The sequence below is a fragment of the Ranitomeya imitator genome, chromosome 5 (assembly GCF_032444005.1).
Source record: "Ranitomeya imitator isolate aRanImi1 chromosome 5, aRanImi1.pri, whole genome shotgun sequence".
NCBI lineage: Eukaryota > Metazoa > Chordata > Amphibia > Anura > Dendrobatidae > Ranitomeya > Ranitomeya imitator.
Window position 1 is genome coordinate 419909328 of NC_091286.1, and position 27218 is coordinate 419936545.

General features: G+C 44.5%; 1 protein-coding gene across 3 annotated transcripts in view; it reads right to left on the minus strand.

Moving 5' to 3' along the window:
• The window catches only part of PCYT1A (phosphate cytidylyltransferase 1A, choline), a 59855-nt gene that overhangs the window by 4644 nt on the left and 27993 nt on the right, over positions 1-27218 (minus strand). For all 3 annotated transcript variants that reach the window (XM_069727067.1, XM_069727069.1, XM_069727068.1), the window contains exons 3-4: positions 6276-6375; positions 4618-4734 (exon numbers count right to left, since the gene is read on the minus strand). In XM_069727067.1, the coding sequence (XP_069583168.1) occupies positions 4618-4734; positions 6276-6375 (217 nt within the window). The remainder of the gene's footprint in view (positions 1-4617; positions 4735-6275; positions 6376-27218) is intronic.

Sequence of the window (27218 nt, forward strand, 5' to 3'; positions counted from 1 at the left end):
AGCTTTCATCTTCCCAGGTAGTGTCAGGGAGGTACAGCAGGGTGACCATGTTAACAGAGCTGATAGAAGGTTTTGCAATGTAACACAGCTAAACTCAGCTGTGCTGCCCCTCCCCACACTAACCTATGCAGGAGGTTAGGCCAGAAGAGCTGCATTATTACATCTCACACACGGAGAAACATGCTCTGAGTTATTGTGGAGTGTGTTCTTTCCTTTGAGTGTTGCTGCCTGCTTTTGATTTTTTTTCATTTAGAGGGGAGGTATAGATAAATAACTTTAACCCCTTTACCCCCAAGGGTGGTTTGCACGTCAATGACCAGGCCAATTTTTACAATTCTGACCACTGTCCCTTTATGAGGTTATAACTCCGAAACGCTTCAACGGATCCTGGTGATTCTGACATTGTTTTCTCGTGACATATTGTACTTCATGATAGTGGTAACATTTCTTTGATAGTACCTGCGTTTATTTGTGAAAAAAGCGGAAATTTGGCGAAAATTTTGAAAATTTCGCAATTTTCAAACTTTGAATTTTTATGCAATTAAATCACAGAGATATGTCACACAAAATACTTAATAAGTAACATTTCCCACATGTCTCCTTTACATCAGCATAATTTTGGAACCAAATTTTTTTTTTTGTTAGGGAGTTATAAGGGTTAAAAGTTGACCAGCAATTTCTCATTTTTACAACACCATTTTTTTTTAGGGACCACGTCTCATTTGAAGTCATTTTGAGGGGTCTATATGATAGAAAATGCCCAAGTGTGACACCATTCTAAAAACTGCACCCCTCAAGGTGCTCAAAACCACATTCAAGAAGTTTATTAACCCTTCAGGTGTTTAATAGGAATTTTTGGAATGTTTAAATAAAAATGAACATTTAACTTTTTTACACAAAAAATTTACTTCAGCTCCAATTTGTTTTATTTTACCAAGGGTAACAGGAGAAAATGGACCCCAAAAGTTGTTGTCCAATTTGTCCTGAGTACGCTGATACCCCATATGTGGCAGTAAACCACTGTTTGGGCGCATGGGAGAGCTCGGAAGGGAAGGAGCGCCGTTTGACTTTTCAATGCAAAATTGACAGGAATTGAGATGGGACGCCATGTTGCGTTTGGAGAGCCACTGATGTGCCTAAACATTGAAACCCCCCACAAGTGACACCATTTTGGAAAGTAGACCCCCTAAGGAACTTATCTGGATGTGTGGTGAGCACTTTGACCCACCAAGGGCTTCACAGAAGTTTATAATGCAGAGCCATAAAAATAAAACAAAATTTTTTTTCCCACAAAAATTATTTTTTAGCCCCCAGTTTTGTATTTTCCCTAGGGTAACAGGAGAAATTGGACCCCAAAATTTGTTGTCCAATTTGTCCTGAGTACGCTGATACCCCATATGTGGGGGGGAACCACCGTTTGGGTGCATGGGCGGGCTCGGAAGGGAAGGAGCGCCATTTGGAATGCAGACTTAGATGGAATGGTCTGCAGGCGTCACATTGCGTTTGTAGAGCCCCTAATGTACCTAAACAGTAGAAACCCCCCACAAGTGACACCATTTTGGAAAGTAGACCCCCTAAGGAACTCATCTTGATGTGTTGTGAGAGCTTTGAACCCCCAAGTATTTCACTACAGTTTATAACGCAGAGCCGTGCAAATAAAAAATATTTTTTTTTCCACAAAAATTATATTTTAGCCCCCAGTTTTGTATTTTTCCAAGGTTAGCAGGAGAAATTGGACCCTAAATGTTGTTGTCCAATTTGTCCTGAGTACGCTGATACCTGATATGTGGGGGGGAACCACCGTTTGGGCGCATGGGAGGGCTCGGAAGGGAAGGAGCATCATTTGGAATGCAGACTTAGATGGATTGGTCTGCAGGCGTCACATTGCGTTTGCAGAGCCCCTAATTTACCTAAACAGTAGAAACCCCCCACAAGTGACCCCATATTGGAAACTAGACCCCTCAATGAACTTATCTAGATGTGTTGTGAGAACTTTGAACCCCCAAGTGTTTCACTACAGTTTATAACGCAGAGCCGTGAAAATAAAAAATCTTTTTGTTTTCCCACAAAAATTATTTTTTAGCCCCAGTTTTGTATTTTCCCAAGGGTAACAGGAGAAATTGGTCCACAAAAGTTGTTGTCCAATTTGTCCTGAGTACGCTGATACCCCATATGTGAGGGTAAACCCCTGTTTGGGCACACAGGAGAGCTCGGAAGGGAAGGAGCACTGTTTTACTTTTTCAACGCAGAATTGGCTGGAATTGAGATGGGACGCCATGTCGTGTTTGGAGAGCCCCTGATGTGCCGAAACAGTGGAAACCCCCCAATTATAACTGAAACCCTAATCTAAACACACCCCTAACCCTAATTCCAACAGTAACCCTAACCACACCTCTAACCCTGACACACCCCTAACCCTAATCCCAACCCTATTCCCAACTGTAAATGTAATCTAAACCCTAACCCTAACTTTAGCCCCAACCCTAACTGTAGCCCCAACCCTAACCCTAGCCCTAGCCCTAATCCTAGCCCTAACCCTAGCCCTAACCCTAGCCCTAGCCCTAACCCTAGCCCTAACCCTAGCCCTAGCCCTAATGGGAAAATGGAAATAAATACATTTTTTTTATTTTTCCCTAACTAAGGGGGTGATGAAGGGGGGTTTGATTTACTTTTATAGCGAGTTTTTTAGCGGATTTTTATGATTGGCAGCCGTCACACACTGAAAGACCCTTTTTATTGCAAAAAATATTTTTTGCAATACCACATTTTGAGAACTATAATTTTTCCATATTTTGGTCCAGAGTCATGTGAGGTCTTGTTTTTTTGCGGGACGAGTTGACGTTTTTATTGAAAACATTTTCGGGCACGTGACATTTTTTGATCGCTTTTTATTCCGATTTTTGTGAGGAAGAATGACCAAAAACCAGCTATTCATGAATTTCTATTGGGGGAGGCGTTTATACCGTTCCGCGTTTGGTAAAATTGATAAATCAGTTTTATTCTTCGGGTCAGTACGATTACAGCGACACCTCATTTATATTATTTTTTTATGGTTTGGCGCTTTTATACGATAAAAACTATTTTACAGAAAAAATAATTATTTTTGCATCGCTTTATTCTCAGGACTATAACTTTTTTATTTTTTTGCTGATGATGCTGTATGGCGGCTCGTTTTTTGCGGGACAATATGACACTTTCAGCGGTACCATGGTTATTTATATCTGTCCTTTTGATCGCGTGTTATTCCACTTTTTGCTCGGCGGTATGATAATAAAGCGTTGTTTTTTGCCTCGTTTTTTTTTTTTTTTCCTTACGGTGTTTACTGAAGGGGTTAACTAGTGGGACAGTTTTATAGGTCGGGTCGTTACGGACGCGGCGATACTAAATATGTGTACTTTTATTGGGTTTTTTTTTTTATTTAGATGAAGAAATGTATTTATGGGAATAATATTTTTTTTTTTTTTTTCATTATTTTGGAATATTTTTATTTATTTTTTTTACACATTTGGAAAATTTTTTTTTTACTTTTTTACTTTGTCCCAGGGGGGGACATCACAGATCAGTGATCTGACAGTTTGCATAGCACTCTGTCAGATCACTGATCTGACATGCAGCGCTGCAGCCTTCACAGTGCCTTCTCTGAGCAGGCTCTGTGAAGCCACCTCCCTCCCTGCAGGACCCGGATCCGCGGCCATCTTGGATCCGGGGCTGGAGGAAGCAGGGAGGGAGGTGAGACCTCCCTGCGCGGTGCTTCCCTGCACCGCCGGCACATCGCGATCATGTTTGATCGCGGTGTGCCAGGGGTTAATGTGCCGGGGGCGGTCCGTGACCGCTCCTGGCACATAGTGCCGGATGTCAGCTGCGATAAGCAGCTGACATCCGGCCGCGATCGGCCGCGCTCCCCCCGTGAGCGTGGCCGATCGGCTATGACGTACTATCCCGTCCAGGGTCAGATAAGCCCAGGGCACCTCGACGGGACAGTACGTCTAAGGTCACAGAGGGGTTAATATATAACGCACCCTTTTTAAAAAAAAAAAATAGAATAGGAAATTGCCAATAGAGTAGTTCGGTAAATATCATTATCAAAATAATCTCAATAATAATCTATACAGATATAAGCAATTTCAGCCCAGTGACAGACTTCAGGTTTGGGACAGAGGCATTCTTTTTAGGCGTTAACAGGAAATGTAAAAAACTTTTCCACCCCTTCAGGTTCATGATTTGGGCATAACTAGTTTTGCAGTTCCTCGATATATTCTTTTGGTTCCAGGTTGAAATCACAAAATTGAAAAAAATCTGTGAAATGTATGCAATAAGGAAAGGGGATGACATGGACTGACTGTCAGTAGAAGGTGACCTTGCCTCTGTCCAGAGCGCAGTGATGTGTTCAGCAGGATTTTTCCGTGAGATTTCCAGCTGCACTGTGGTCTGAGTCACCATTATACCAATAAGCATCACCTTGAAAGCTCAGATTCCAAAAATGCAGCGTCTATGAGTAGGGCTTTGTACAGATCACATCAACTCGGCCTACTCAGCACAGAACCCAGACTGTTTCCATAAATGAGGCTACAAGTACAGGAAAAGTTTCCGTAAGAACTGTAACTGCGCTGTACTTACCCCCGACAATCAGGTATGTGTTGGGGAAGAGATTCTTGGCTTGCATTAAAGCGCGGGCATGTCCAGAATGAAACAGGTCAAAGATACCATCCGCATACACTCGTACAGGTCTGCCAACTGTGGAAATACAGAGGCGATTCTGCTCACCAGAGTGCGACCACTTTCTTTACACAGGACTTATAATGTAACTATCAGTAATGAATGCAGGACAAAGACATTGAAAATGTAGAAATAAAACTCCACCCGTGACTGAAATCTAGCAGATTTGGAAGATCAATCTAGAATGAACTTACCACACAGATATACTGCAGGTAGCTGATGTAGCAAGCGTGCTACTACAACTATTTTTATTCTCGTTATGGTGAAGTACCATAATTCCCATCAGAGGTTTTCTGAGATCTAGAATAATGCACCACACCAAGAAATGAAAATTGTTAAGCCGGTATTCCCATTTCTACGTTTAAAGGGAATCTGTCAGCAGGAATTGCCATCTAATCTGAGATAAACATGATGTAGAGACAGAGACCCTGATTTTAGGAATGTGTCATTTACTGGGCTGCCTGCTGTAGTTTTGATAAAAATCACTGTTACACTAGAGAGTTGTAAACCTGCTGCCATGGAGTCCATGTTCATGAGCTCAGTATAACAACGCTCACACCACTGATTGGCCGCTTTCTGTGTATACTGTGCATAGACAGAAAGCTGACAATCAGTGCTGTGGGTGGGGTTATACAGAGCAGCATTTAGAGATCTGGTAGATCTGCAGCGGATAAAATCAGTTTTATCAAAACTGCAGCAAACATCCCAGCAAATACATGGCTGGCAACAGGGTGCCCGATTCATGAAGGTGTTTTTGCCAGAAAACCGGAGTAAAACATTTCCAAATATTGTAAAATCTGAAACGGTTGGTGTTTTTGCGCCAATGTCTGGAGAATCCACAAAAGTGGGACAGGACATGGCAAAGCCCACCCAATAACGTTACTTTAATTTCAGAGAGGTGTAAAATTTCTGGCCACTGATCAGATACGCCCAATTCTGTAAGTGACACATGCCTCTTAATGATGGGTGTGCAGAAGTAAGGCCCACCTAATTCATTAAGACTAAGATACGAAGCACCAGTCTTAGTGAATCAGGCCAAGGGTCCCTACATCGTTCTGCACTCAGATAGGTTCCATTTTTACACTCCTGACAAAAGCTCCTAAGGGGTTAAACAGCCCTGATTGGTGCTAAAACTGAGCAGGACAGGCTGAAAGGGTGTCCATCTATCATACACAGCCTTGTAGAAAAAAAAAAAGTGATCCTGAAGATTAAGTCCCCTTATCGACTACGGTTAAAAAGCATATGAGTGGTCGTTAAGGGGTTCAAGTAATGGATAAATCTATACCTGAACCAAGGAACCCAGCATTTCAGTCCACAAGGACTTTGTTTATGGTGGTATTCTGTAAGTAGAAGTCAGGAACTAAGCCTCAATAGAAGCAATTGTGCATGATTAGAAAGATACCTGTCAACAGGCCCTAGCTAAGCCCGTGCGTACTACAGAGGGCACCTTTATGTGTTAGTTATGTATGGAGGTGGCTACTCTTAGTTGCACCTCTACACGCCGGTTTTCTGTTTGGAAGGGACGGTCAGTCTTTTGCCATTTGTTTTTAAACACTTACGTGGTGTTCCCATCTTGGCTTCTTCCATTGTTACTCTTTTGTATGCTTTACTATAGTCAATCTGTAACTGATCGGAGAAAGGGGCAGGTTCACTCACACCCTGAAAATGTGAACAAAACATATCAATATAGTAGCCATAGTACCAACTGCTAGAAATGCAACGCATGTCATAGTACAGTATGTATACCCCCAGGTTAGCATCACTCTGAATGTAAGAAAAGGGGCCGGGCAGCCACTCATCTCTCCAGAGACAAGTGCGGCATATTCATGTGGGCATCATATATTGATTATGCTACGGCCAGCAACTGCAAATCTATTTACAGCAACTATCAAAAATTTGTTCTAAACTGGAATGTGCACAGTGTAGATTCAGACTGTAGGTAGGAAAACCACAAAGAAACAAATATGGAAACAAGTAAAGAAACAAGTGAAGCAAACCACAATGTATGTTAAAGGGAACCTATCACTCCCAAAATCGAAGGTGAGCTAAGCCCACAAGCATCAGTGGCTTATCTACAGCATTCTGGAATACTGTAGATAAGCCCCCGATGTATCCTGAAAGATGAGAAAAAGAGGTTAGATTATACTCACCTGGGGCGGTCCCAGTCCGGTTCTGGTCCGATGGGCGTTACAGTCCGGTCCGTGGCCTCCTATCTTCTTATGATGTCGTCCTCTTCTTGTCTTCACGCTGTGGCTCCGGCGCAGGCGTACTTTGTCTGCCCTGTTGAGGGAAGAGCATAGTACTGCAGTGCACAGGCGCCGGGAAAGGCCGCAGCGTGAATACAAGAAGAGGACATCATCGTAAGAAGATAGGAGGCCACGGACCGGACCACGAAGCCCATCGGACCAGGACCGCCCCTGGGTGAGTATAATCTACCTCTTTTTCTCATCTTTCAGGATACATCAGGGGCTTATCTACAGCATTATAGAATGCTGTAGATAAGCTCCTGATGCTGGTGGGCTTAGCTCACCTTCGATTTTGGGGGTGACAGGTTCCCTTTAAACCTTAGATTCCTCAAAGTACGCCCTTTTAAAAAGATGATAGCTTTAGACTTCTTTGGCGATCTCTCAAGCAGCTTCATCATATAAGTCACTTGGAATGGCTGTGAAACAGTCTTGAAGGAGTTCCCAGAGGTCCTGAGCACTTGTTGGCTACTTTGCCTTCAACTAATACCAAACAATGTGTTTTGTGTTGAGATTGGGTGATTGTGGAGACCATGTCATCGGACACATCTCCCCATCCCACAACTGCTTGGTCACATAGCCCTTTCATAGATTCGGGGTGTTTTTGGGTCATTGGCCTGTTACAGCACAAATTATATAGTCCCACAAATGCAAACTAGATGGGGTGGCATGTTGTTGCAGAATGCTGTAGTTTCCAGCTAGGTAAGTGGGCCTTGAATTTGGAACAAATTACCAACAGATTCACATCCCTCTGCCATCACACCAGGCATCATACATGTAGAAACCATCCACTCACCTCAGATTTTGCCTCAAAGGACAGTACAGATACATTTCTACTGATCTTTTGTCCGGTCATTGTCTTGATTGTACCAAACAAGTCTCTTGTTTGCAGTTCTCAGTAGTGGCCACTTGCAGCAATTTGACCATAGAGCATGATTTTCACAGATAATGTTAAGATATTTATGTGCTTCATTTTTTTTTTTTTTATTTAAATAGATTTTTATTAACAATATAAAGAAGAACATCAGAATGCCATTTACATTGCAATATATCACATACACATTTTCTTATTTAATAAACCCCAACATTACCCCAACTACCCCCCTCCCCCCTAAGACAGCTCAATCCCAATCTTCACCCCACTGAGGCCTTCTCTGCCTCATGCAATTTATCCTTATCCAGGTCTTAAGAAACTCGACGTCTATACTCCTCAATCCAATTCAAGCCAAGGAGACCACATCTTATTAAACATTTCTATTTTCCCCCTTTTTTTGTACACCCCCTTTTCCAATTTTAGACCATGTTGAACATATTGGAGAAATTCCCTTCTCGCAGGTGGTTCCGCATTTATCCAATTTCGTGCTATTACTTTCCTGGCCATGTATAGTAGCCTAGCGATTGCAATCTTCCAAGTATTGTCAACTCCAATTTCTTCCACATATCCCAGCACGCATACTATCGGATCTCTAAGAACTCTACACTTATACGCTACTACAACCCGGCTCAAAACCACCACCCAAAAAGCAGCCAGCCTAGGACACGTCCACATCATGTGATATATTCCTGCATTCTCACTCGCACACCTCGGGCACTCAGAATTGGCACGCAATCCCGCTTTGTATAGCACTTCCGGAGATTTATATACTCTATGCAGAATATATAGCTGCGAGAGTCTATATGGTTCACTCAAGGATAGTCGCGGAACCCACTCCATCACCGATTCCCAGGTTTCATTCTCCATCGGCCCCACGTCCCTCTCCCACTTAGCTCTCGCCTTTATAGGGAAATCTAGCAAAAACGTGTGCATAAGGTCCTTATACAGAGTGGAAATAACTCCCCTTGTAGTCCCGTCACCACACACATACTCCAACACTATATCATCTTGAACACTGATATCAACCTTTTTATTCTGAGCTCTAAAGGCATGTCTCATCTGCGCATACTGATATTCCCCTGTGGATCGCAGACCAAATTCTACCTGCAATTGGGAAAAGGACTTCAATGCCTGCTGCTGGATTATCTGGTGAACAAAGCAAATTCCCTTATTCTGCCATTCCATCAGTCCCCCCAAGGCCTCAAATTCCTTTAAATTGTTGTTAGACCATATCGGTGTGAATCTAGTCAACCCTGTAACCCCGCGAATCTGCCTTAGTCTATTCCATAATTTGCGAATCAGGAACAGGGTTGGGTATACTCTCCCCAAAGCGCCCAAGGAGCCATCCTCCAAACACCTGACCACCGGTCGTCGGTCCGTCACCTCTTCCATTAGATGTTGTACTGCACTGGATGACGCCCCTCGCGCCCAGCCCTTCAAATGCTGGCTCTGGGCCACAAGGAAGTATATTTCCGGGTTGGGCAAAGCCAATCCACCATCTTCCTTGGGTCGCTGAAGCGTCTCCAGGCTAATACGTGGATATTGTCTTCCCCATATCAAACTTCTAAAGAGGGCATTAATCTGCTTGAACTTCCCCCGAGGGATCCAAATTGGTGCGTTATGTAGAACATATAGAATTTTTGGCATCAGGACCATTTTAATAAGGTTTACCCTACCGACGACCGATAGATGTAGTTTATTCCAGGCATCTACCTTCGCCTTGAGTACCCCCATAACAGGAGTCAAATTCCTTTACAGGAACTCCTCAATTGGCACCGAAATCCATATTCCAAGGTATTTAAATTGGGAAACCACCTTTAGCCTCTCATCCCCAACATCCTCACTCACATTCTCTCCTACGTCATCCACCCTAAAAAGAACCGACTTATCCCAATTAATTGTTAGTCCCGACACAGTACCAAATCTCTCAACAATTTCAATGGCCCCTCTTAGTGAATCGTCTGGATCCGCCAGGAACAGCAAAACATCATCCGCGTATAACGCTATTTTTTCCTCTACTTTCCCATACCTAAACCCAGGGACCCTATCAGACTGCCGAATCTTAGCAGCAAGAGGTTCTACAGCCAACGCGAACAGGAGGGGTGAGAGCGGGCATCCCTGCCTAGTGCCCCTAGCCAGCTCTATAGGTCGAGACAGCTCCCCGTTTACTCTAATTCTAGCCGACGGTAATGAATACAACAGCTGTATCCTGGCCACAAACTGCGGACCAAACCCCATACGTTCCAGCACCTGCCAGAGGTATCCCCATTCAACACTGTCAAACGCCTTATGCGCATCTAGCGATGCAATCACTCTTCGACCACAGTTATCAGACTCTACCTGCAAATTTACATATAATCTCCGCAAATTGATCGCCGTTGATCTATCAGGCATAAAGCCAGATTGGTCCGAGTGCACCAGACTCGCAATAACACTAGAGAGGCGGAGAGCCAACACTTTGGCCAGAAGCTTGACATCAATAGTTAGTAAAGAAATTGGGCGGTATGACTCCGGTTTCCCCAAGTCCTTATCCTCCTTTGGAATAACCACTATTATGGCCTCTCTCATAGAGGCTGGCAAGCACCCACAGGACCTAGCTTCCTCCAGTACCATTTTTAATCTAGGAATCAACACTTCTGCCAAACCTTTATAGATCTCAGCGGGAAGCCCATCAACCCCAGGCGCCTTCCCATTAGTCATAGACATCAATGCCCGACTCAATTCCTCCTCAGTGATAGGGGCCTCAAGGCTCTCCCTATCTGCCTCATTCAGTCTCGGCAGATCCAGACCCTCCAAGAAAGTCAATGTGTCCTCGACCGATTCACCAACCCGAGAGGAATACAAATCTGCATAGAAGTCCGCGAAGGCCCTCAAGATTTCAGGCGTTTCCGTTATTCTACCTCCACTTGCAGATTCCAAAGAGTGTATATATGAAGACCCTCTCTGAGCAGCAGCCACTACCGACAGCATATGTCCCACTGTTTCTCCCTCCTGATAAAACAATACCCTTTGGAAATCCCGTTTCCTCTCAGCTTTGCCTAACAGAATTTTTTCCAAATGATTTTGTGCGTTTTTCATCCTTCTCTCTGCCTCAGGGGTTCCCAGTGTGGCCATCCCGTCTTCTGCTTCCTTCAACTCCTCAATTGCCGCTTTTTCTGCCTCCCTCGTCCTCCGCTTACACCTACTAATGTCCCTAAACAGTAGTCCCCTCAGATACGCCTTCATTGCATCCCAGATTGTAAGAGCATCAGTGCTTCCATCATTTAAGAGAAAGAATTCCGCCACCTCCCGTCCTATACTTTCCAACTCAATACTCTGTAACCAATTGGGATGAATCTTCCATTCTCTCCCACTTGTCGAACGTGCCCCCTCCAATCTAACCTCTACTTCAATTGGACTATGGTCTGACAGGGCCCTTGGCAGATATCTCACCTCCCCAACCAACGTGTCCAAAATCCTGTTACCCAGAGCCATATCAATCCTAGAGAGCGTGGCATGCGCTGGTGAATAACATGAGTACCCTCTCTCTCCAATATGTCTGACCCTCCAAAGATCAATCATACCTATCTCCTGTATATAGGTGCCAAATGTTGTTATGTGTCCCTCCGACCTATTCTGAGTATTTTTATTTTTGTCCCAATATTCATCACAGATGTTGTTAAGATCCCCGATAATTATTAACGGTGTCGGTCCCCATCTTTCCACTCGCTCCATTACTTCTCTAATTTTCCTGCTAGAGTAGGGGGGCGGAATATACATCGCGGCAACACACAACATCACTCCATACAATATACACTGTATTAGTACGTACTGCCCATCCACATCCACATATACCTTCACCTCCTCATACTGAACTCCCGCTGGAACCAAGATTGAGACTCCTCTTGCATACGTGGAGAAGGTAGAATGATATCCCTTCTGGATCCACCGTCTATTCAGGACATCCACCTTTTCCCTTACCAAATGCGTCTCCAGCAAGCAAATCATTGAGGCCCGTTGGTCTCTTACATGTTGCAAACACGCGGCACGTCTGGATTTCTCCCCTAGGCCTCTCACATTCCAGCACAAAATCTTAAAACGGGTCCCCATCACTTGGCTCATCTTCACTCAAAGTATCATCTTTTTTGAGCACGAGCTGTCTAACTTCCCTCCCCCACCCCTCCCATCTCCCCCTCCCACCCTTCCCCCCTCACATCTAACCATTCCACCTCTTTTCAAGAGTGGGGCATCATCGCCCATAGCGAACACTCCGTTTGGCATTACCTTCCCAACCCTCCTCCCACCACTGTACATAACAGGATTTCAGACATTTTGAAAAATAACGTGTCTCAAAGTATTTTAACGTAGAATTATTTACACGCAAGAAACCTGCATACACTTAAAATATGCCGCTTACCCTTCCTCCCTCCTTCCCAGCAGCCATTACACTTTCCCTTTAACTTTAACTGAGTATAATCCAGCTCCCTTCTTCACCACCCATACCCCCTAGTTTGTCAATCACATGACTCTATGCCCACTGACAAATAGATAACCAAAATCAGACTCTTCCCACAGTTTCAGTCTCCTTTTCCTTTAAGCTTTTTAGCATTGATATCGATCCACTGGGTAGCTTCCTCCGGCTTCTGAAAAAAGTGAATTTTATCAAACGCCACCACCCTCAGTCTTGCTGGAAACATCATAGAGTATTGCACTCCCAGCTCCCTCAGCCGTCTCTTTATACCCGTGAACATCATCCGTTGTCTCTGCACCAAAGTAGAATAGTCTGGGTAGATAGCAATCTTTTGGCCTTCAACTGTCAGATCCGTCATGTCTCTGGCCTTCCTCAGGATAATGTCTCTGTCTCTATAATTTAGAATTTTGGCGAGCATGGTACGGGGATTCGCTCCAGGGACAGGTGGTTTCGGTGGGACCCTATGCGCTCTCTCTACCGCGAACACTTTTGTAAGCGCCATGTCTCCAAAAGTCTCTAACAGCCAGTTTTCAATATATTCCGTTGGATTCCTCCCTTCAGCTTTTTCAGGGATGCCCACTATGCGAATATTGTTTCTTCTGGACCTGTTCTCAAGGTCCTCATTTTTCGCCGCCAATTCAGCTATTGCTTGAGTGAACTTTTTCTCTGCTTTTTGCAGCTGCACTATATGGTCTTCTGCAGTGCTCACTCTCTCCTCTACCTCCCCCACACGTTTGTCAATCTTCTGCATGGCTGCGTTTATCTGGGCTGTGTCCCCCTTAACCTCCTGTATCTGTAAGGTCAGAGACTGTTTACATGAAGAAACCAGCGCAAAAACGTCTCTTAAGGTAGGCTCAGCTTCTGGCGCCATTTCCTCGGGTCCCCCTTCTGCCACCGCCATTTTACTCTCCTTTCTCCCCTTTTGTACCTCATGTTCTCCTGCTGGGCTCTCCTCCTCCTCCTCCTCTTCGGTATCAGCTCCGGCTCCCTTCTCTGCGGCCTCCGCTCTCGCAAACTGCTGGAGCTTTGCCGCCACCTCCATACGCTTTCTGCATGCGGCGTTCTCCTTTTCCGCCTTCTCCCTTGTGTCGGCGCCATCTTGGATTGCGCCTGCATCCCCGGCTCCTGCTTCCTTCTGCCGTCTCCTTGTCATGTTCGCCGGTTCCAGCGCTACCGCTCAGCGCCACCAGGCTCCACAAGTCTCCCCGCAGCCGGTAAGCCCCCTCAGGGACCAAACAGCAGCGGCTCTGCAGGATTTTAAGATATACAATGGCTGGAGCTCACAGCCGCACGTCCGCTCACATGGACTCTCAGGCCACGCCCCCCATGTGCTTCATTTATGAATATCTGAGGTGATGTCAGTTACTGGTTTCTGATGAACTTATCCTCCTTTACTTATTATTATTATTTATTTATATAGCACCATTAATTCCATGATGCTGTACATGAGAAGGAGTTACATCAAAGTACAAATATCACTTACAGTAAACAAAACTAACAATGACAGACTGGTACAGAGGGGAGAGGACCCTGCCCTTGCGGGCTTACATTCTACAGGATTATGGGGAAGGAGACAGTAGGTCGAGGGTTGCAGTAGCTCCGATGGTGTTGAGGTGGCCGTATGGTCTTTACAGGCTGTAAGCTTCCTTGAAGAGGTGTGGGTTTTCAGGTTTCTTTTGAAGGATCCAAAAGTAGTGGATAACCGGATGTGCTGGGGCACAGAATTCCAGAGGATGGGTAATATTCGGGAGAAGTCTTGGAGGCGATTGGGTGAGGAGCGAATAAGCGTAGAGGAGAGGAGGAGGTCTTGGGAGGACCGGAGATTACACGAGGGAAGATATTGAGAAATTAGTGTGGAAATATACGGAGGAGAAAGATTATGGATGGCTTTGTAGGTCAGTGTTAGTAATTTATAAACACAAGGATGAATGACCTCGGGGAGATCAAAACATCCAACACCGCGGAGACACCATCACGTGTTTCTCAACGCAGTGATCCAGAACGCTGCTCCCATCCCTTATGGGAAATATGCAAATGCATGTAGAAAAGCCGCGGAGACACCATCACGTGTTTCTCAATGCAAGCAATAAATAGCCAGGTCTTTCACCGTGAAGGAACAACCACGGGAAGGGCAGCATCCAAAAAGGAAAACCACCTATGCCAAAACATGGTATCCATCCACAGACAGCTGTTTCGGGGTATTTGCCCCTCATCAGTGTGGAGTAGGTAACTGGCTATTAGGAGCAGTGCCTAGTAAAGGGACTATAAACATAAGGATGAATGACCTCAGGGAGATCAAAACATCCAACACCGCGGAGACACCATCACGTGTTTCTCAACACTGCTCCCATCCCTTATGGGAAATAGCCGGTGAAAGACCTGGCTATTTATTGCTTGCGTTGAGAAACACGTGATGGTGTCTCCGCGGCTTTTCTACATGCAAGTGTTAGTAATTTAAACTGGATACGCTGGGAAATTGGGAGCCAGTGAAGGGATTTGTAAAGAGGGGAAGCGAGTGTAGCGAGGAGGGAGATTAATTAGTCGGGCAGCAGAGTTAAGGATGGACTGGAGGGGTGCGAGAGTGTTAGAAAGTAGGCCACAGAGGAGGATGTTGCAGTAGTCGAGGCGGGTGATGATTAGGGCATGCATGAGCATTTTGGTAGAGTGAGGGTTGAGGAAAGGACAGATGCTGGAAATATTTTTGAGCTGGAGGCGACAGGAGATGGCGAGAGCTTGGATGTGCGGTTTGAAGGACAGGGCAGAGTCAAGGGTTACTCCGAGGCAGCGGATTTTGGGGACAGGGGAAAGTGTGATTTCATTTATTTTGATAGATAGATCAGGTAAGGAAGATATGCGAGATGGAGGAAAGATAATGAGTTCAGATTTATCCGCATTGAGCTTGAGGAAGCGAGATGAGAAGAAGGAGGATATGGTCGACAGACATTCTGGGATTCTGGAGAGCAGAGAGGTGACATCTGAGCCACAGAGGTAGATCGGAGTGTCACTGGCATATAGATGGTACTGGAAGCCATAGGACCTTATGAGTTGTCCCAGGCCGAGTGTATAGATTGAGAAGAGTAAGGGTCCTAGGACAGAGCCTTGGGGGACTCCAACAGAGAGGGGGAGAGATGAAGAGGTAGTGTGGGAGTAGGAAACGCAAAATGTGCGGTTGGCAAGGTATGAGGAGATCCAAGATAGGGCAAGGTCTTTGACCCCAAAGGAAGAGAGGATCTGTAGTAGGAGGCAGTGGTCAACTGTGTCGAAGGCAGAGGACAGGTCTAGGAGGAGGGGTATAGAGAATTGTCTGTTAGCTTTGGCTGTAAGTAAGTCTCCTTTACAGAGATAATCCTTGGTCTTCCTTTACCAGATCATCATCATGCTAACCAGTTTCATCAAAGTGATTTATGTTTTTCATGACTGCACACAAGGACATCTTCAAGGTTCTAACAATTTTCTGGACTGACTGACTTTCAGGCCTTAAAGTAATGATGAACAGTCATTTCTCTTTTCTTACACAGCTGACAGTCGCAAACACTTTCTGAAGGTCACAGTTTATACAAATGAACAGTGGACGGGGCACACCTGTTCATCGGAAAACATTGCAGGTGACTATCTGGTGAATCTACTTGAGAGTAGGCCAAGGGTGTGCAAAATTATCATCAGAGGAAAAGTGGATGGGGCAGTATTTTGAGAAATCTAAGGTTTAGTACATTGTGATTTGTTTTACCCAAATTATTTTACTCCTTGTTTCCATATGGGTTCCTTTGCAGATTCAGACTGAACGCAACAAAACTACAATGTGCACATTCTGATAAGAACTATGAAAACCATTGTATGAACAGGTGTCTCCAAACGTTTGACTAATACTGTGTATATAATATATATACATATTACAGAGAAACACATAAGAAGGATTAGCTGTCTCTTCACGGTTTCCAGGTAGAGGGATTGACCACGCACAGAGGGTAATGCAGAAAACCATAAAGAGGAATCCCAGCTATTAAATAAGTATTTCCTTGACCACACACTGGACATGTGCTGTAACTGACCATACAGCACACACCTCTTGTCTGGCAACCTGTCAGAATAACCTCCAGATGGTCCCTTACACTTATTATATCCAATTAGGAACACCTTCCATATAGCAATAGAGAGACTGGCAGAATACATACAGCAAGGTCTAGAAATATTTGGATAGTGACAAGTTTTATCATTTTAGTTGCTTATCAAAACATATTCATGATACAGTTACATAATCAAAATGGACTTAAATTGCAGACTCAGCTTTAATTTGAGGGTATTTACATCCTAATTGGAGTAAGGGTTTAGGAATTACAGCTTTTTAATATGTAGCTGCCTCATTTTAAAAGGGACCAATAGTAATTGGACAATTCTCAAAATCTCTTTAATGGGCTGCATAGGCCATTTCCTCGCTAATCCATCATCAGTTAAGCAGGTAAAAGGTCTGGATATAATTCCAGGTGTGGAATTTGCATTTTGAAGCTGTTGCTGTGAACACACAACATGCGGACAAAGGAGCTCTCAATGGAAGAGACAGACCATCGTTAGGTTGAAAAGAGAAGAAATCGATCAGAAAGATAGCAGAAATGTTAGAAGTAGCTAAATCAACAGTTTGGTAGTCTGCAAAAAAAAGAAAAAAAAAAAAAAAAAAGAGCCCAATGGTGAGCTTGAGAACTCAAGAAAGGCCTGGACATCCACGGAAGACAACAGTGGTGGGCGATTGCAGAATCCTGTGGATGGTTAAGGAAAACCCCTCCACAACATCCATCCAAGAGAGGAACACTCTCCAGGAAGTAGGCGTTTCCTTATCTTCATGTGAGCAAATACAGAGGGTTCTCCACAAGGTGCAAACCATTAAATCAGTCTTAAAAATAGAGCGGTCATATTAGACTTTGCCCAAAAAAATATTAAGCCAGCCCAGTTCTGGAACAGTTTTCTTTGGACAGATGAAACCAAGACCATCCTGTACCAGAATGATGGGAAGAAGAAAGTATGGAGAAGGCTTGCAGTCGGCTCATGATCCAAAGCATACCACATCCTCTGTAACACATGGCATACATGGCTTCCAATGGCACCGGGTCACTAGTGTTTATTGATGATGTGACTGAAGACAGAAGCAGCCGGATGAATTCTGAAGTGCACAGGAATATACTTTCTGCTCAGATTCAACCAAATGCAGCAAGGTGATTGGGCGGCGCTTCACAGTATAGATGGACAATGACCCAAAATATACTGCAAAAGCAAACCAGGAGTTTAAGGAAAAGGAGTGGAACAAAACTTCAGGCAGAAAGACCCACAAACAAGAAACAACTGAAGTCAGCCGCTGTAAAGGCCTGCCAAAGCAACCACCCAGCGTTTGGGGATGTCCATAACTTCCAGACTTCGGGCAGTCATTACCTGCAAAGGAGTCTCTATAAAACATTAAAAATTTACATTTTATTTATGGTAAAGTTATTCTTTTCAGCCCCTGAAATTAAAAGGCTTTGTAAAACAATGGCTGCAGTTTCTAAACATTTATATTTTTGTTCAATCCTTTTAATTAAACCTGAAAGTTTTCACATCAATTGCATAATGTAAAATCCAAAATAGTGTTATGCAGAACCCAAATCACAAAGATTCGGTCACTGTCCAAATATTTCTGGCCACATCTGTATTTCTAGCACCCAATTGTGACATTCTATATATTACCATTACAGAAAATCAGATCTATCATAAAATACAAAAATCATGATAGAAGTATAAATATACAGTAGAAGTCATTGTCATTGTACACGGTCAAATGATGGCGAGCATGACACCCATTGTTCGGAAACATAATATTGTAGCTGTTCCTACAATATGCCCTTTTCTACCTTTTAGACTGATCCATAACAGTAAGGCAGGTGGTAGTCTGGCCCTTGTGACTGCCACCAATGAAAAGAATATAGAATCCTTGCTGTTCATTATGGTAAAGCAAGAAAAAGCAAAGCTAGAAATTAATCGGAGTGTCAGAGAGATGTCAGACCCCACCTAACCTACTTATATGACAGGTCTCGCTGACAACCCATAGGACATTAGACTGTATGCAGAAAAACAACTATAATTTGGGACATACAGGTAGTTACTGCCATCAGGTGGACAAAGTGAGAAATGCACTAAAGTCTTAAAAAAAAATGAAATACTCAGTTGACAAACTTGTGGTTTATGCATAACAAACAGGAAAAGAATAATGCACATCTATTAGGCTATGTTCACACCTTGCGTCGGGTCCCTGCGGGTTCTCACGCAGCGGATTTGATAAATCTGCAGGGCAAAACAACTGCGGTTCTCCCTGCAGATTTATCGCGGTTTGTTCCGCGTTTTCCGCTGCGGGTTTCCGCCTATACTATTGATGCTGCATATGCAGCAATATGCAGCATCAATAGTAATGTTAAAAATAATAAAAATTGGTTATACTCACCCTCTGATGTCCGGATCTCCTGGGCGCTGCACCCGGCGGTCCGGTTCCTAAGATGCTGTGGGAGAAGGACCCTTCGTGACGTCACGGTCATGTGACCGCGACGTCACCGCAGGTCCTGGTCGCACAGCAACTCTGACCGGACAGCCGCGTGCAGCGCCCAGGAGCTCCGGACATCAGAGGGTGAGTATAACCAGATTTTTTATTTTTTAACCCCAAATATGGTTCCCAGGGCCTGGAGGAGAGTCTCCTCTCCTCCACCCCGGGTACCACCCGCACATTATCCGCTTACTTCCCGCAACGTGGGCACAGCCCCATGCGGGAAGTAAGCGGTTCAATGTATTCCTATGGGTGCAGAATCGCAGCGATTCTGCACAAAGAAGTGACATGCTGCGGGTTGTAAACCGCTGCGTTCCCGCGCGGTTTTTCCCGCAGCATGTGCACAGCGGTTTGCGGTTTCCATAGGGTTTACATTTTACTGTAAACGCTATGGAAACTGCTGCGGATCCGCAGCATCAAAATCGCGGCGGTTCCGCGGTAAAAACCGCTAAGTGTGAATATAGCCTTAGGGTTATTCCCAGATTCATCAATTGATATTGTTGGATAGTGCTTGTAAAATAAAGTATTTGTGCCACTTACTGTTGATTTGCAGTTGTTCTTGAGATATTCACATTTTTCTCATTTACAATTCATTGCCTAGGAGACCGACCACCACTTCTGTGTACCTTGTACGCACTGCGCTAAAGTTGGCTGGGATAAAACACCAACATTGCACTCCACTTGCATGCTTGGCCACCGCTGATAAACATCAGTGATGGTCGGTTACCGAGCAACGAGTTGTATACAAAAGATAAATAAAAAAAAAGAAAAAGAATTAATTTCTCAAGAACAGATACAAATTTTAAGAAACAGTAAATTGCAAAAGTGCTAGTGTTTACAAGAACTAATCTGACAGTATTCATCTGAAGATAGAATAACCCTTCTTAGCACAGAATGACTGTTCAACAAATTATAGGTGCACCCTTGGTGTGGCCAAATATTTGAGTGCACCTTCCCACCTACTTGTTTTCCTCCTAGCTAGTGCCCCTAATGTGATTAACAGTTCTGGCTTTATAGAGCCACAGAACGCTGGCAATAGATGGGATGGTACACTTATTTGGCTACGGCAAGGGTGCACCGAGCACCTCGGCTTTGTTACAGCATTCATTGTGTGCTGACAGATTCCCTTTAGCCTATGCCATTATATGGCTACAACAGTCAGTACAATCATTCTGACAAGTGGAATGGTCGCCAGAATGAGAGTGTACAGTTTAAGGGCAGCATAATTGGAAACATGCACACAGAGGCACAAACATTATTTATATTGTCTAGTAGAGCGTTGGACCTAACTGAATGGCTTGTGTCCATGTAATAAACTAATGGTTTAACAATAGGATGCACAATCCCTTTATGGCGTGACTGCGGAGACCCCCACAAACATGGAGAGGGCAGTACTGCAACTCCTTGCACCGGCCACTGATATGCTGGGGAAATAGGTCATGTAATGAATGGTAGTGGTCTCAGATATCAGACCCCCATAACATCATATAACCAGGTAGTATTAACTCTTGAAGACAGAGTACAGAAGACTTGCAATTATGTGTCTGGTGTATTCATGTAGAGAATGGTCTCTCCATTTCCTCACCTAAGCCAGGTGCATGTGAGTACCCTAAGAAGGGGTTATCACTAAATTCCCACCACCCACCCACCAGTGTGCAGTTATCTAAGACAGGGTCACTTCTGTTTCATAGGGCACCTCTACTTCTACGGATAAAAAAAGAAGTGAAAGTCAGTGAAAAATAGGAAGTGCCCTATTTGTTCTATAAGGCTGAAAGACTCATGGCAAAAACCCCTATGTGAGGCATGCACTAATCGCATCGTGGGAGAAGAACAGGCCTCTCTTATGTCGAGGATGAGGACTATTATCAGAGAGGAGGTGCAGGCGTCGGTGTCTGGCCTTGTTGTCCCTCAACCCATGCAGCCTGAAAGTCTATCCAGGAAGAGGATGAGAGATTCGGATTCCTCTTCTGAAGGAGTTTTGTCCGAGTCTGATCTGGAGGAGGATGAGTATAGAGATCCTCCAGAAAGAGGGAAGAGGTATTTATTCTCTTCTGTGGACACAGACGAGTTACTAGGTGCAGTGAGACGCACCATGCAGATTGAGGAACCGCCAACATCTTGTTCAGTCCAGGATGAAATGTTTGGCGGGTTACGTACTCAGACCTCTAAAGTTTTCCCTGTGAACTCTCATATACGGTCTATGATTCTAGAAGAGTGGGAGGAGGCAGAGAAACGTCTGACTATTCCCAAAGACTTTAAACTTCGCCTTCCTTTTGATTCGGAAGAGGTTAAAGACTGGGAGGACATTCCCAAAATAGACATTCCATTAGCCCGAGTCTCCAAGAGAACTGCCATTCCTTTTGAAGACTCTTCTAACCTAAAGGAGCCTATGTATAGGAAGGCAGATGGTCTCTTGAAAAGAACCTGGGAAAGTTCAGCAGCTGTGATACGTGCGAATATAGCGGCAACATCAGTGGCGCAATCTATGCACCTTTGGATAGATGATTTGATCAACTGTCATCATCATGGGCAGCACTGTGGCATAGTGGTTAGCACAGCAGCCTTGCAGCACTGGAGTCCTGGGTTCAAACCCCACCAAGGACAACATCTGCAAAGAGTTTGTATGTTCTCTCCGTGTTTGCGTGGGTTTCCTCCGGGTACTCCGGTTTCCTCCCACATTCCAAAGACATACTGATAGGGAACCTAGATTGTGAGCCCTAACGGGGACAGCGATGATAATGTGTGCAACCTGTAAAGCGCTGCGGAATATGTTAGCGCTATATAAAAATAAAGATTATTATTATTTATCATCCAAAACCCCTAGAGCAGTGTTCCCCAAGTCCGGTCCTCAAGAGCCACCAACAGGTCATGTTTTGAGGATTTCCTTAGTATTGCACAGGTCATTGAATGCTTTCCTGTCCAGGTGATGCAATTATCACCTGTGCAATACTACGGAAATCCTGAAAACATGACCTGTTGGTGGCTCTTGAGGACCGGACTAGGGGAACACTGCCCTAGAGAGTCTATATTGAAATCCCTACCCCTTCTAAAAATGGCCACAGATTTTCTTGCAGACGCTTCTGCAGAGTCAGTGAGGTTCACGGCCAGGAGTCAGTCCTTATCAAACGCAGCCAGAAGAGCCATCTGGCTCAAAAACTGGTCGGGGGATATGCATTCTAAAAATAAGCTTTGTGCTATCCCATTTTCAGGTGGAAGAGTTTTTGGCCTAGTTCTGGATGATATTTTAGAGAAGGCTTCAGACGAAAAGAAGGGGTTTCCGGAGGATAAGCACAAAAAATTTCAGCCCTTTCGTAGGCCCCGTTTTAACCAGAGAACTGACTATAGGGGGAAATGGGAAGCAAGGGAGGTGGAGCTATCCAAAAGGAGGGGATACTAGAACCAGAGGTAGAGTCGATTTTTTCAGGTTCGACCTCGGGATACCACAGGAAATGATGCCACCAGAGTAGGGGGGGCGCCTGACCAGGTTCCTGAGGGGTTGGCAAGAGATTACCACAAGCCCGTGGGTCCTACAACTGATCTCAGGGATACAGGATAGAGTTCTCCTCATCTCCCCCACAAAAATTCCAGCTCCCACCTCGTTTCATCCTCTCCCATGTGGGTAGACATTCAGGATCTTCTAAAAACAGCTGCAATCATTCCGGTACCTCCCCAAGAAATAGGACAGGGGTTTTATTCGAGTCTGTTTTCCATAATAAAGCCCTCCGGAGAATCAAGGACAATCACAAATCTCAAACATCTAAACACATGGGTAAAATACAAGAGGTTCAAAATGGAATCTATAAAATCCACGATTCCCCTCTTAGGAAAAGAAGTGGTAATGTGCACTCTAGATTTAAAGAGTGCATACTACCACGTCCCAATTTACCCAGGCCACCAGAAAGATCTCAGGTTTGCAGTAGAAAAAGAAGGCAGGATCTTCCATTTTCCTGTTTTGCTGCCTACCGTTCGGCCTAGCCTCAGCCCCAAGGGTTTTTACAAAAATTATGATAGAGGTAGTGGCCTACCTAAGGTATCAGGACATAATAGTTGTCCCTTATTTGGACGACTTCCTGGTAATAGCAGACACGGTAAATCAGCTCAGGACCGACTGTCAGTCTTTGATCTCCACTGCAGAATTTGGGGTGGATCGTAAATTGGTCAAAATCCGATCTAGTACCCAAACAGAGAATAACATTTCTTGGTGTCATACTAGACTTAAGTGTAAGAATGTCTTTTTTACCAGAAGGAAAATTATCGGCATAATAAACAAAGTTTGTCAGTTCACGAAGAACAGAGTATCCATCATGAAGGTCCTGGGACTGATGACGTCCTGCATACCTTGCGTAAATTGGAGTCCGTTTTACTCCCGTCGTCTTCAACAAGCGATTCTCGTCTCCTGGGACAGAAGACGGGTCATTGGACAAGGTATTTCATCTGTCACCTCGAGTAAAGACCTCCTTACGCTGGTGGACAAATCCCAAAAATCTGAAGAAAGGGGTGGCTTGGATTCATTTGCCTGAAGTCGTAACTACCACGGACGCAAGCCAGCAAGGCTGCGGAGGACATATTCAGGAAAGGTATTACCAGGGTATGTGGAGTTGGAAGGACAGCAAGGAGCTACTTGCAGTCTGGAAAGTTCTATCCTCTGCCCAGTCCTGGGTGGAAAACAAACATGTGAAAGTGCTATCGGACAACACAAGAGCAGTAGCTTTTCTTCGTCACCAGGGTAGTCCGAGGCACTTGGTTCTGCAGAACGTGGCAGAGCAAATCTTCGAATAGGCAGAGAAGAGAGTGCTCTTGGTTTCGGCAGTACATCTAGAAGGTACCAGAAACCGGACTTCCTAAGCAGGAAGACAGTCTTGTCGACCGAATGGGAACTGAACGACAAAGTATTTACGGACTTATGCCATCATTGGGGAAATCCGGACATAGACTTCTTTGCAACAAGACAGAATGCAAAGGTCAACACCTTTTACTCACTGAACCCTCAAGAGAACCCAGCTGGGATCGATGCTTTTTCCCAGTCATGGAGCAGAGGTCTGTTGTACGCATTCCCTCCTCTGGTGTTAGTACCAAAAATTCTCAGGAAAATCGTAGAAGACAAAGCCAGAGTCCTTCTTGTAGTACCGTTCTGGCCAAGAAGTTGGTTCCCCCTATTAAAGAAGATGTCAACGGAAAGACCAATCTTTCTTCCTCGGAGGAGAGACCTTCTTTATCAGGGACCTATTTTCCACCAGAATCCAGAAGCTCTTCGGTTGTCAGCATGGATCCTGAACGCCAGGTTCTGAAAGCAAAAGGCTTGTCGGATGGGGTTATTTCCACACTACAAGCAAGTAGGAAGCCGGTAACTTCTTACATCTATACTAAAATTTGGAAAAAATTCTGCAGCTTTTGTGGAGAGGCGACAGTTGATCCTGATCACCCCAATATTCCTAAAATCCTTGACTTCTTACAATCGGGTTTTAAAGCATGTCTTAAGCCCAGTACTTTAAGGGCGCAAATAGCGGCTCTTAGTGTTTTTTACGACTCTACATTATCGTCCCATCCCTGGATAAGTCGTTTTTCCAGAGCGGTTGCGAGATTAAAACCTTTAATAAGAAAAACTGTCCCACCGTGGGACCTAAATCTGGTCCTTAATGTACTATGTAAACATCCGTATGATTGAGGGAGCGAACTAGAGATTAGTAAATTGTCCCTAAAAACGGTTTTTCTTGTAGCCATCACTTCGGCAAAGAGACTGGGTGAACTCCAGGCTCTTTCTATCCAGGATCCTTATTTACAGGTCTTTAACGACAGGTTGGTTTTGAAACTTGATCCCGCCTTTCTCCCGAAAGTGATCTCAGTCGAATACGAATCAGGAGGTCATACTTCCCTCATTCTTCCAGTCACCTAAAAATCAAAAGGAAATGTTCTACCATAACCTAGATGTTAGAGAAACAGTCCTTAAATATCTAGAAGCGACTGCACCCTGGAGACAGGATAATAATCTTTTTGTTCAATTCACAGGCCCAAACAGAGGTAGAAAAGCGTCTAAATCTACTATCGCAAGGTGGATTAGATCCACGATTATTTCTGCCTATAAAATTGAGGGAAAGAATCCCCCAGACAGTGTCAAGGCACATTCGTCTAGATCAATGGCAGCGTCATGGGCGGGGACGGGGGGAGGGGGGCTTCAGCAGATCAAATTTGCAACGCCGCGTTCTGGTCTAATCTCAGTACCTTTTCCAAACATTATAAACTAGATGTAATGTCGACACAACTAGGGTTTGGCAGGAAGGTACTCCAGGCAGTAGTCCCACCCTAAGAACCAATCTGCTTTGGTACTTCTCCAGGGTGCTGTCAGGTGGATAACCTGGAAAACGGTAATTGGACCTACCAGTAATTGTATTTCCAGGAATCCATCCTGACAGCACTACTAGTTCCCTCCCTATGCGAAATCACTAAAAACTAATGTGATGTAACATTTGTATCTTGTTTTGTTATTTGAATAAACTATTCTTTTTGCATCCATCCAGATGTGGTACTTTGGAAAATCACTGATGGTTGGTAGGGGGAGGGTCCTTTTTATACTCTCGTGGTTTCCTGTCCCACTATGGATAAGAAGGACAACCTCCATGATGCTGTCAGGTGGATGACCTGGAAAACTATATTTTCTCATTTTGGCTAAAGAACGGACAGTCCTTAGCAATAGCTGATGGGGTGCAGGCGCCTGCCTACTACATACCATCTAAGGCCGGGCTCACACTGCGTTAGCAGCAGCCCGTTCAGCACATACGCTAACGGGCTACTGTAACGCAAGTGCTGGCATTTGCATCGCGCTAGCGTAGATAGAGCATCTGCTAGCTCTATCTGCGCTAGCAGTGACGGACCCGGAAACGCTGCAGCCCGCGTCTCCGGGTCCGTCACTCAATGACAGCACATCCCTAGCGCACGCCCACAGCGAAGCGTCCGACATTGCAGTCAAAGACGGCCGTAACGGACTACGTTACACCACGTTTATGCCGCGGTGTAACGTAGTCCCTCCAACGGACACCATTGACGCAGTGTGAATCCAGCCTAAGAAGTGATTTACGGTTTTGTTTGGCGCTCATTATGGCATCATGCACCAGTCTGTGTGGGTAAGTCTTCTTATTAAATGAGAGCCCATTATTATTAGTTAATGGTTAAAAGTGATGTACAGTTACTCCACGTACCCATCCGCAGACTAGCCATGTGAATGCTTGTTTTCCGGCAACACTGATGGCTAATCATAGTGAGGGGTGGCTATTTTCCACCAACCTCTGGATAATTTATCTAATTTTATAAAGTCACATCATAAAATCGCAAGTAATCCAAGTATGAAAGCAATATTACTGTATGGCAAGGTCAAACCTAATGCTGCTCACCACATAAAAAATGTGATCAAGTGGCTAGAGCCCCTTAGAACAAGATGGATTGTTGAAAACTCCGTTCTGAGAACCACAAAATTGATCCCTCTAGTGATCCTCTATCAGGGTTTCGACTTGTATTAATATCCTGCATATGCAAATATTCTCTTCAGGGTGGAAAAGGACTAGAACTCTTGTGCCATATATTGAGAGTAGCAATAATGACCCTTTAAAGAAGTCGTCCACTAGTTGGACAACTTCTCATACCGTTTGCTTGGCCTCCATAAAATATTAAAGCCTATACTAAATTCTCATGCTGGCGCCGTTCCCACGGTGTCTTCCTGGGGCTGCCGTGCGGTGTTGTGCCACGTCACACTGGCGCCCAATCTGCGCTGGAGTCACCGTCTCCACCTCCTGTCGAATTGAGAAGGGAGAAGTCATCCGAGATCAGCTCCAGGCCGGACTTCCTCTTCATGTTTGATTTGTGTGAAGGTGCGCCAGCACGGGAAGCGAGTATAAGGTTTATTATTTTATGAGGCCAAACATTTTGAACAAGGATTTGACCTAGTAGTGGATAACCCCTTTAGTGAGCAGTCACATGACTTTGGATAAAAAGCCAAACCAGACACGTGTTTTGGGGCGTTTGCCCCTCATCAGTGTACAGCAAGGGGTCTGGATTGTGTAATTGGGAAGCATGCAGTAAGAGCAACTAATAAGTAGCACCAGGTTCTTCTATATCTGCCTTAACACTATCTAAGCGCTGTGACTCCAAAGGAGACACTATAAAATGAGTTATAATTCTCACAACATAGGAACCTATCACCTTAAAGGGATAGTGTAGTCCTGGAGGAATTTTAGACAAGCACAGCAGTTTGCTTCAGGAAATACTTCAGGTATGCAAATAGGAAAGTTAAAAAGGTATTCAGTGATTTTTTAAAATTTTTTAGGCAATATGGGTACATCATAATAGAACGATCATTCCCCTCTGATACTTCCCAATCCAGCATTGCTG